The 12,197-nt window shown below is 38.7% G+C and overlaps 1 protein-coding gene across 1 annotated transcript; it reads left to right on the plus strand.

The window, feature by feature from the left end:
• Positions 1-5,074: 5,074 nt before the first annotated feature.
• LOC102792591 (LIM/homeobox protein Lhx1-like) lies at positions 5,075-9,913 on the plus strand. The gene is made up of 5 exons (XM_087847164.1): positions 5,075-5,600; positions 6,148-6,368; positions 6,539-6,813; positions 7,423-7,579; positions 7,845-9,913. Exons 1-5 carry the CDS (start codon positions 5,431-5,433, stop codon positions 8,219-8,221), a joined length of 1,200 nt encoding a protein of 399 aa, XP_087703290.1. The 5' UTR covers positions 5,075-5,430; the 3' UTR covers positions 8,222-9,913.
• Positions 9,914-12,197: the final 2,284 nt, after the last annotated feature.

Below are 12,197 nucleotides of genomic sequence, written 5' to 3' on the forward strand. Positions count from 1 at the left end.
TTGTGAGAGACTTGCCATGTGTTGCATGGAAAAGAGAGCTTTTGGTCCTGCAGGTCCATATGCCCTCAAGCTCCAACAATCCTCAGTCCGCTTCCCCCTTAGACTTACACACAAGCATGCTTCTCTCTATCAAAGCAGGCTGCACCCCCACCCCCGGCGCACGCTCTTGATAACTGACAGCAGCTGCATTGATGAGCACAATGCACGGGCCAAGGCAGCTCAGCTGGCCTCACTCCCCACTTGACACTGGTCTGACCTCTGGCATGCGAGTCTTCCTCCCCGAAAGATGCTCTTCCTATAGCCTGACACAGTCTGTCTATCTCCTTTACCCACACTCACACAGACAGAAGCGCGACACACACCCAGAAACGGGTGCATCCTGAGGTTAGCTGGGTCAATTAAATTCAAACCAAGGATAAATGATTTGTAAATCATGTACAGATAAGGAATTAATGGACAATAGAGTTAGCAGCAGTGCTGCTTTCATTTTCACGTAAAAAAAATACTCACAGCAAGCATCCGTAGGTGTTTCTTCCAGTGACCCATAGTAAGGAAGTAATTCTCAAGCAATCTTTATTTCATTACTGCCTTTGAAAAACCAAGTCACACTGTGCTTCACAGGTGAACATAAAATATAATACCAAAAGTTGCATAACTGGTGAAGCATTGAGAAAATAAACAAAGATTTTGAATGAAAAAGAATAAAACCATAGTTTCAAGGAGTTGTTATGTACACTTCTTGCCATATACTCATACATACTTCCATATGCGCACAAGGAGCATCAGCAGTGTATCCAGTACGAGTGAGCATGAAAGGCTTGTAATAGCTCACCTCCCTAGGGGACTGATGACACCAAGGAAACCAAACAGAAGCTGATGGTATGACAGAAGAGCTGGGGAGGGCGTGCTCATCGCTTCCCTTCCACCATTGTGCTCCTTTACAACTTTACAAAATAGCCTTTTAATTTGCTGCAGCGTCTGGGGTGTCTGAATTGTGCCAGCATCAATCACCATCATCACCAGGGCCGTAGGCACTCCGTCCCTTGGGCCCTCTCACTGAACGGCCCCTGAGGCAGATCACTCTGTCTTCCCTCATACAGGCTAGGTTTCCCAATCTGTGCGATTGCTTGCACTACCTCACAATCATGCAAACAATGTGATGCTGTTTGAACCCTAACATTTGCTCCACTCGACATCACTCACATTTTGACCAGCTTTTGATACTCCAGTGTTGTGCATGAGAGAAAAAATCTAAATACAAATTACACTGGCTTGAGCATGAGATTTCATTGGTTAGTTTTCACTGGTTTTTACTATCAAATTTCTCTTTTTCCAAAAAAAAAAAAAACAAAACAAAAGAGAATATTTATGTTACATTAATATATATATACACACTCATTTTTCTATAAGGCTTCAAGATTTGGCTTGGGAAATTACCCCCATGGTAGAAAATGATATATCAAGACAGTGCCAGGGTAAAACACACTTCTCTGGGTTTGTTTTGGGGGGTTTTGTTGTTGTTTTTTTAAGTATTTGATGTTAGTTAGTTAAAACTAGAGAAGGTACTTTGACAGAGCCTGATAATAAACATTTTTTTAAACTGTCTAAAGATCAGTGCTTCATGAAACCTGGCTAGTTAGGCATGTTAGGGATAGAGCCTGATACAAAAACCTAATAATACCTCCTCCTACATAATGTTCAGTTTGGGTGCAAATGATTCAAAGAAGTGTTGGCTCAGATCTAACGGGATTTCTTACATGGTTTACTAATATACATGCATGGCTAATGGAAAGGTTCTTATATAGTGCTTGATATGTGTTGTACATGTCTTATTTACTTTTTCTAAGTCCAAGTGTTTTCTATTCAGAATTGGGCTGCAGCACTCTAACCTATCAAGGTGAACTAACAAATAGACATGCCTTCTTTATTAACAGACTGCAGTATCCTGATTGGATTAAACTTAAATTGTCCACAGAAGACAAGAAGGGCATTAGGAGAGGATTTTCATCTGCTACTAGTGTGTGTGTGTGTGTGTGTGTGTGTGTGTGTGTGTGTGGTGTGTGTGTGCTTGTAGTTTTTATTACCTTAAAGCGTTGCAGACCTATATAGGTTTTTATGTTTCTATCTATTATATTAAGTATATTGACTCTACATGTAATGAAATGTTGTATATAAAATAAAACTGACATTGACACGGACAATTATGTAGACTGAGACAGCTTCTCTTTGTTGTTCTAATAAATGTCAGCTGAGTAGTGTAAATGTTCAGTTAGGCTGTTGAGCTAAGTTTCACAACTTTGGAATTGTTGTTTTAAACTAAGCCTGTCCGTCCATATTCTCTTCTGCTTATCCTTGTCAGGGTCACGGGGTGGGGCTGAAGCCTATCCCAGCTACCGTAGGGCAAGAGGCAGGGTATAGCCTGTCCAGATCGCCAGCCTGACGCAGGGCTAACATAGACAGATGCACAATCGCACTCACATTCACACCTACGGGCAATTTAGAACCACCAAATAACCTAATCCCACTGATTGCATGTCTTTGGACTGTGGGAGGAGACGGATATCCCGCATAGAACTCACACAGACACGAAGAGAACACGCCCGCTCCACACAGATAGGTTCTGGAAAGGTGGTGGAGTGGAACTCAGGACCTTCTTGCTGTGATTTATTGAATTCATTGACAGATGGACGGTTGGCTAGAGTCCATCTCTTCTTAACTGAACTCTTGCCACATATAATCCCTGTTCTAGTGCTAAGGCCAGGCAGTTATCATGATGTCACTTATGAGCTGTTCTGACTGAACAAAGCAGACCATTAAGCACCATTCAGCATAGGTACCAAAATGGTAAAGTTATCCCGCTTCACATTAGGAATCTCTTTAATCTGCAGATATGCTTGTCATGCCTTATTGTGTGCTGCATAGTATTTTCTTTATGTCTGTCACTTCCCATTCTGCCACTGCCTAGTCAGTTTTAATTGACTTTAATTAGCATCTAGTAATTAATTTTGTTTTCTACAAATTATTTGTATGAGTGGTCCCAGTGGGTGGCCTTGTTCATCTCGTTAGGGCCAATTAGCTGCAATTAACAACCACTAATGACTTGCTTTTTTCATTCCAAAACAAACAGTGCACACCCTGGCAGATTCCAACGCTGCACAGAGACCTCTTGTGTGTATAAGTGGTGCTGGGGCCAAATGATGGGCCAGGCCTCTAATCAACACCTTCCCTGGAGAAACCAAACTCACTAAGGAAACATGTATCCAGCTTCCAGCTTCCCTCTGGTCTTTTTGTTGTCATCCACTATTACACCAAAGCTTCTGGGAGCAAACTTACTAACAGAATAAACTTATGAGAAATCTTTATTTAGTTTAACAGTTCAAAACTTGTGAAAACAAATTTATTGTTGAGTGGGTGCTTTTTGCATTTAAAATAATAATAAAAGTAATAATAATAAATCACATACTTACAGTGCCACTGAGAGATTGTCCTTTCTGCACTGTGACTACGTCTTACTTGCAATGTTTTGACGCCATCTTTGTATATGGTTCTGTGTAAAGTGTAAGGCCTGATGAGTGAATCAGCTGATAAATTCATAATTTAAAACACATCCTCTTAATTAATCAGCATTTACAGTTTATCAATAAGACCACAGTCTGAAAATAGTGATAACGATTCACGATATGCTACAAATCTGCTTTATGCACACAATTCTAGCATTAGATAGGCCTTTAAATCCCTTAATTTTAATTCCGTACACTAAGTAAATGTGTACATAGTTTGTTCACTGAATCAATAATAACCCCCTACTCCCCATCACAATTCTGATTGACTGGTTGTCAATAACTGAGATCCACATTAGTTGTGCTAAAAGCAGAATTTTAAAGTAATGACTTTAAGTGTCAAAGAAAATGTGGAGACGGTAACGTTGTAAATCAATACAGTGGACTCTGATAAAAATGACTGATAAAATTACGAGTTGTAAAACGTCAGGCCGTGATGTGACCTTGCTCAAAAAGAAGAAAAAGGTCACGAGAAAATCCGAAGTGTGGCTTTAAAAACGAATTTTTTTTAAAAAAGAAGTTTTTTTTTAAATCTTCAAAGAATATATTTTTTTATAGCTCAACCTACATATCGGGACATCGGATATCAGGGCCCAGCAGAACCCGAAGCTTGTATGAGAAAATGCGCTATCTTCGTCCCCAGTGTACCAACATGGTGAGATAGCATCTATAAGAGGCAGCCTATCGCCACAGATTATAACCATTAGTGTTCCCAGTCATTTCAATGCAATGAAGAATAATGCAGGGCCACAGCGTCGGTCTGTGTGAAAAGACTGTGTTGAGCACGTCCTCTCCCCACAGCCTTCTGCTGGGATAGACCTGCTGATCATTTGTCACCTGCCACTGATTCAGTCAGACTGATTCTCCGGCCTTTTCCAAAGGAAATCATTTATTCACGTGACATTATCACGGACTCTCAGCACTCTATTATACAGAGAAAATGTATATCAGTCATAAAAAAGACTATTATTGTAAAGTGAACCACTTTCCTTATTATTTTATATTATTTATTCGTAACCATAATTTCTTTTAAATTTTAGTTTGAGCTTTTCTTTTTAGTTGGCGGTGTTAACATTAGACATCCTTCACTAAAATCTGCTTTTAGAAAATGTATTTTTAACAATTTTCCAAGAAATAAAAAGACTTTAAAATTTATTGAGGTTTCCTGTAGTTTTTACCGCCACATTTCTATTTCCTTTTATTTTATTTTGTAACCATGATGCTTCACCTCTGTAACTTAAATAGTTGTTTGTGGCGGACTGAAATGAAATCTCCTCATCCTCCACCCCTGAAGCTGACGTCACAGGTTTGTTAATAGGCAATAGGCTGAGCTCCGCTAGGTGAGCTCATTACAGCGTCTCTCTCAGAGAGAGCTCGTCAGAGGCAAAATGGGACACATATGACCACACTAAGCGCACAGACAGCATTTTATTGTTGTTCGTTCTTCTTCTCTACTTTAGCCAACTGCGGATTTTTCGCAGTGAATGATTTTAATATTTATGAATAGCTTATTTTTTTTCCCTCCTGAAATCGCACACCTCGGATCATCTTCACGGCCCGCTATGATCTCCAGTCAGTGATTATTATATATACATATTTTTTTTAAATACCAGTTTGTCTTCAACTGCTGATCTTTCATTTGGAGCAAAAGACTGAATTTGGATTGTTGCCCTGTGGAACAAAAAAATCAAACAAAAAAAACTACTTTTACTCTCACTGATGGCGACCTAATCGATGCGAATAATTCGGATGAGCTGGATCTTTTGGATTATATGCACTAAAGCGAATCCATATCTAGGTGAGCGGGACGGAAGAGAAGAGGAAGAGTTGATTTCGCACTCGCACACTGGAGCGGGAATAAGTCTAGACAATGCTTCAGTGTGCCAGCTGTGAAAAACCTATTCTCGATAGGTTCTTGCTCAAAGTTTTGGACAGACCGTGGCACATCAAATGCGTCCAGTGCTGCGACTGCAAATGTAGTTTGACAGAGAAGTGTTTTTCTCGAGAAGGGAAACTGTATTGCAAGAATGATTTCTTTAGGTAAGAATTGACAGTGTTTGTGGTTTAGTATTTATAGAAAAGGTTTTGGTTTTTTTTAGTCAGTTAAAAACAGGTTAAAAATGTATTCCAGTGGTTGCAACTAACCATCTGTTTTTATACAATGGACACGCCTGTCTGCTGTTATTTTATTTCCTCGTCTTATCTTTCTCTTCTCTCTTCTCGTTTAATTCTCGGTTTGCTGTCTTCTTTGAAAGTGAAGCTAACCCCAACTGCTCGTGTGATTATTATGATGGAAAATATCTTACAATTGTACCTAATATTTGTGTTTAGCCTGTTTAGTTAGATAACTGCATTTTTACTTTCTGTTCAAATCTTACAGTTGTGAAAAACTGACTGTGGTGATTTCACTGACTACAACACACTAAGTTCCCGGTAGTTTGAATGGGGACATTCATAAAAACAACACAAACTTGTCAAAACTGGGCCTAAAGTCAGAGCAGGTGTAAAGGTGTTCTCCTAGATTAAGACCAACATATCACGTCTGTGCTGAAACTTTTCCCTGACTTTGGTTCTCCCTCTTGAACAGGAAATTTGGAACCAAGTGCGCTGGATGCGCGCAGGGGATTTTACCCAGTGATCTAGTCCGCAGAGCCAAGAGCAAAGTGTTTCACCTGAACTGTTTCACCTGTGTGATGTGTAACAAACAGCTGTCCACCGGAGAGGAACTGTATATCCTGGACGAATTCAAGTTCGTTTGCAAAGAGGACTATGAAAACAACTCTGGGAAAGACACAATCCTCCTTTCAGGTGATTTATTATTATTATTATTATTATTATTATTATTATTATTATTATTATTATTATTATTATTATCTAGTGTATTTTATTTATTTTTAAAAAAGATTCCTGAGGTGCACCTTTCATAAATATTTAGCCTAGAGTAGTGGCATTTTCTGATTGTCTTATTCTGATAACAGTAACGACGTGCAGCGATCCAAGTCTGTCTCCGGACTCTCAGGACCCGCAGGACGACGGGAAGGAGTCAGAAAACGGGCATTTATCGGATAAAGACACGTGCAGCAACGAGAACGACGAGCAGAGCGCCGTCGGAAAACGACGCGGGCCTCGGACCACTATAAAAGCCAAGCAGCTGGAGACCCTGAAAGCGGCTTTTGCGGCCACACCGAAGCCCACCAGGCACATCAGAGAGCAGCTGTCACGGGAGACGGGTCTCAACATGAGAGTCATCCAGGTAAAAGTAACAAATATAGAAAAAAACAAAACAAAAAACAAACAGATAACTAGAAGTTTACTGTTTTTTTTATTCATACACAGACTCACACAAAGTGACAGTAACACAATCACCAAGGCACTAGTGTTACAGAGAATAAAGCCTTTGATGTAGGCAACTCAACAAAGCAATGTGGCTGGTGGCGCTTGCAAACACCCACGTACAATATATGCTCTGCTGATTTTCTTTTTTTCCCCGCCTCTCATTTGGGGTTTTCCTTAATCTGTGCGCCCAGTGCGTCCCTAACATCACAGAGGACTCATGATGCCCATGGGCATTTTAAAAGGCCCCCTAATAATAATAATAATAAATCATGTCGCACGGATACATCTTGAATGCTAATTTAAAAATGCTATAAATTATATTTTTAGTGACCTAAAAAGTTAATTTTGCATGTTTTTGTGTCTTTTCTCATCAACTAAAACCTTACCCCAATTTACAAAGACCTTGTCATTATTTTGGGTTGATTTATTTCTAATCATCCAACTGCAATTTGTCGCCCTTATTTCAAAAAGCTGTTGGCCACACTTCATAATTCATGCACTTTGTTTTTGAACTGCTGTCTTAAAGGTTTGGTTCCAAAATCGGAGGTCTAAAGAGAGACGTATGAAACAGCTGAGCGCTCTAAGCGCTCGGAGACACGTGTTTTTCCGCAACCCGAGGAGAATGAGAGGCCTGGGAGAGAGAGTGGAACCAGGAGAGCTTGGACACTTTTCTTATTATGGAGGTGAGCTATATAAAATAATGATTAAGATTGAGTGTTTTAAGACTGTCACATCATAAACAAACAGATAAATAAGCAAATAAGGTACAAAGTATCTATGCTTCTTCAGGTTGATGCATTAGCTATAATCAATAAAATCAACCTTATACAATCTTATAATCAATTCTGTTTTTGACCACATTGTAAAAATTCAAGATACATAAGCCACTAATATTCTTTCTTTAAATTCTGACACAATGCACTAATCCTTATGTTCATATGAGTGCAGAATATCCTGGTGAATACTATGGCTCAGGAGGGAATTATGAGTACTTTCAAGGCCCACCATTATCGCAAGCACAGACTCCAGCAGACCTGGGCTTTATGCCCTCCACAGTCCCGGCTGGCACCCCACTAGGAGCCATGGACCACCATCATCCTGGGCACCACTGTCCCGGAGAGGTTCAGTGTTTCTCTGATACATTATCTCATCATCCCGTGGACTCACCAAGTCCGGAGCCCAATGGACCAAGTTCAATTCACAGCATCTCCAGTGAAATGTGTGGCCCCAGCACGCCCTTCACCACTGTTTCTCTCAGTGACAACGGATACACCAACCAGCTGTCACAGCCCTCTTCAGAAATGAGCGAAGGCACTGTTTGGTAATCAGGCTAAGACCGAAATACTACAAATGCAGTTTGAAGGCAAACCCTTAACTTTATTTCATATATCAGCTATTTATTTATGATTATTTATTAATATTTATTTATTTATTTATTGTATTTCATTATGCTTTTTTGTAATTTTTATGTTGGTTATTTATTGACGGGCCACGTATTAGATAGTTTGGAATAATCTATGTGAATTGGCTCGTTAATAGGTTCGCAGTGCTGGGCCTCACTGACTAAGCAATAAACAAATACATTAATACTGATGAATCGTATTTTAGTGTTTACAAAATCTTTTCTGTCATGTACAGTACTGTGCAAAGGTTTTAAGCACATTTGATGCTTATATTTCTTATCCATTATACAAGAATATCAACTGGCCATAAGCCCATTCTGTATTCGGTTTTTTGGCCCATGCTAGCTGGAATAGACAGTTAAGAAGATGGATGTATGGATGGACAAGGCAATGGATATCCCCAAACATTCACACAGAGTCATAAAGAACTTCAGTGACAAGAACTACAAGGAGTTCTGCAAGATGCTATGGCCCACAGAGATCTCTTGTCTAATTATACTGTATTTATATCAGTCTAAGATAGCAACAAGCGATGGAAACAACTGAGACCAGCCTAAATGCAAAGAAGAATTGTGACCACACATTCAAAATGGCTTGGAGAAAGAAAAAAAGAGTACCCTGATAAGCAATGGTAAGTGCACCCATAAGAATTTGTGCTTTTTAAAGGAAAATGGTGGTCATAATCAGTATTAATTTGAAACTTTTTTTCTGCTTAGTGCACTTTATGCAAAGTTAATTGATAAAATGTCAGATTTCAATGTCATTTCTAAAAACATTCACATTTTGATATGTTTAAAATTTGCACAGCACTGTATATGATGAAACCGACCTTAAAATTCAAATGTGAAGTGTGTGATTGTATTTGTTTTATCACCTTTCAGTGTTTCAGCCAACTTACAAATCCCAAGTATGAGTTTGTGTGTAATATTCATGTTCATGTATTACACACGAACCACCCGCTGATTACAGATCATGAACGTGACACATCTGACCAAAAACATTTCTCAGGACTGCGGAAACACTGCATTGTTTTTTGTTTCGCTACGCCTTTCTTATGAATAATTTGCTGTTTAGCATGTGTTTGCCTTCAAAGTATTGCCATTTTAATCTGAACATTTACATGAGTAGAAATTGATTTGACTGTGACATGATATGAGTCCAACCTGACAGTATGTATAATAATGGGCAATAATGGACGGAAGAGTCAATTGTTTATGTGACACTCCAGTGTTCAGAGGGTTGATTTTGAGTTGTTTTAAACATCTTCATTCTGGCATTAAATGAAATGCCAGAATGAAATAAATGAAATTGAATGGCAACCCATTTAATGCTACTATTTCACTATGCTATTTTGCATACCTCAAAAAATACTGAAAACACACTAAACTGTTGCCAAATGAAAGGACATCGCAAATCCTGCCATTTCAGTTGTAAAAAACAAAAAACACCTCTAAAGACTTAAATGGCTTTTGTCTTTAAAATGTCAAATTATTTATAACGATAGTATTTCACTTTTCCACAGATGACTTTTTTTCCATGAGATACTTGACCTTTCTTATCCGGTTTGTGAAACAGGCATCACAATGCTGTATAATAAAAGTCCTATTGATGATTGTTATTTGTTTATCACTTTTGGGGGAAATGATGGGAATTCCTTTTTCAGTCTTTCCTGATTTTGTGAATGTTTATTGAACAGGGATTTGTTAACATGTATGTAATCTTTTGAGATTTTTAAATAGACCAAAAAGATTACCAGAGGGAATCCTTTTAGTGTACAAATGTGCATTTAAAATATTTTTGTTGTCCTTTAATAAACGCACTCTTATGGAGTCTGATGAAGAAGCCAAAGTGTCAGCAACTGCTTAAAAACTGCTGCAAGATTAGAAATAAGTTCTAAATAACATCGGCAATAATGCATAACCGCTAAAAGAGTTCAGCTCAAAAGTACTTGTAACAGACACTGTAAATTTGCTTAGCTTAATCTGTTACACTGATTGTGAAGAGCTACTCATTGTCATAATTTACGGTTTTTGCCATGACACTGAGTGCTCACTGTTCTGCTAAATCGGGAAAATTATGACTAAGTGAAATTCTAGGAGGAAATACAAAACGTCTCTTTGAAACTTTACTATAGATTCACCAAAATCAGAGCGGTTGTGCTAATGTGTTTATAGCAACATTATCTAATTGGCATTGTCAATATATGAACATCTTCTTTTCCCCGGTTATGTTCAGTGAGCCTAAGCGACATTTCAAAGACACAATGTTTAAGTAGAAAGTTATCAACTCACATTACATACTGTATATATGTTGGTTTTTCCTTGTGTTATGCAAAGGAGCTTCATAAAATCTTTGGCACTTGTTACTTTGCTAGGTGTTTTCTTGATAATTCAAGAGCTGCAAGCACGTATTTGGAGCCTTTCTCTAATGCCAGCTAAATGACATGTTTAAAATTAACAGGCTAATGACAGAGTGACTATTTTCAAGCCAGGGAAAGGTGAGAGCATCATAAAAGGGGACAGGACGCTGCATAGTGGATCAGTAAGCAGTGAAGCGGGAGACTGAAGGAGCAGATCAGTGGAGCTGATTGGGGGAGGGGTAGAGGAGACGAGCAATGTCACAAGGCATAAACTGCAGGAAAACATGGGGATGGATCATCCACCTCCTGTGTATCTAGAGGCATGTTTATAAGTTGAAGATTAGATTTGACAGTGGCTAACAAATGTCAACCTGATCACAAAATATTATAAAAAGACATATGAGAAAATGTGGACCTGAAGCTGGAAAAGAGAGTTGCACAGTTGTTAATATGGTTTGCATTAGACTGATGTGTTTGAAAAAAACAAGTTCAGTCTCCCTTTTGCTTTACAACTTGGGAAATGTTACCGTAAAAGAGTGACATTCAGCGTCCTTTCCCCCAAAAAATTCATAGCAGGCAACTTGTGCTTTTAAACACTATTAAAACGATGTGATAAAAACTATGGACTTTGACATAACTGGGCATGTTTTTTGCTTAACCAGACACATGTATATACCAGCTTATGATGATGAGCTTAACTTAAGCTGCTAAAAGAGCTAGATAACATCCTAATGTTCAATATTCATCAAGATTTTCTTATAAATACGTGCAACTTGTCAAGGTTAGTATCAGTGTTGCCTGCTGCTAGTTGGTAAAGTTAATGGTAAATGGTATTTTCACTTATGCTTAACTTCCTATTCACCCATAACCCTTTATCAAGTGTAGAATCCCATGAAGTAACTTTATTTGCATCATAACAACAGAGAAAAAAAACCCCAAAAAAGTAAAATGTTCATGTGATATCCTCTAATAACACTCAAATTTTGAATTATTCAGTGAAAATCCTATAAAATATTGAAATTGTTCCAGTCATAACATTTTCCTTAGGTGAAGAAGTTTAGGACACTGATGAAGAGGCAGGTGGTAGCACAAACCTGAACTCTTGACCTCTCCAGTAATATTAACTGGTGGCAGTGTTATGCTACTGGGGGTTTGTTTTCCTGGTGCTGTTTGAGTTTGTAAAGGGAATTCTCCCTCAGAATCAGTGATTGAATTGACAATGTTCCACAAGGCAGTAGGGGCTGAAACATATGCTATCCCCAACTGAACACCTGTAGAAGATTGTGGCCCAGTGTACTGTTCACCAAACACTAAAAACACCAAATGAGAGAAGAATAGTGTTGTAGTAAGGATTCTGAGAGTTGCAGAAGCATTGCCAGGTGCACTGAAGCTGCTCTAGCCCAGCACCTTACCTTTAATTTGTTACCTGTCTGTAGCAATGTACAGCTACTTGATATAGAAATGTGATCCTCAGCAGAGAATGCTGCAGTGTGAGGGCTCTGAGATGCAATCCAGAGTTTATTTATGTCATTTAAATGT

The sequence above is a fragment of the Neolamprologus brichardi genome, chromosome 10 (genome assembly GCF_056152115.1).
Source record: "Neolamprologus brichardi isolate AB-2024 chromosome 10, ASM5615211v1, whole genome shotgun sequence".
NCBI lineage: Eukaryota > Metazoa > Chordata > Actinopteri > Cichliformes > Cichlidae > Neolamprologus > Neolamprologus brichardi.

Coding starts and splice junctions, on each gene's coding strand:
- LOC102792591 (XM_087847164.1), top strand. CDS start 5,431: ATGCTTCAGTGTGCCAGCTGTGAAAAACCTATTCTCGATAGGTTCTTG. Junction 6,369..6,538: donor AGACACAATCCTCCTTTCAG/GTGATTTATTAT, acceptor TTCTGATAACAG/TAACGACGTGCAGCGATCCA. Junction 7,580..7,844: donor ACACTTTTCTTATTATGGAG/GTGAGCTATATA, acceptor ATATGAGTGCAG/AATATCCTGGTGAATACTAT.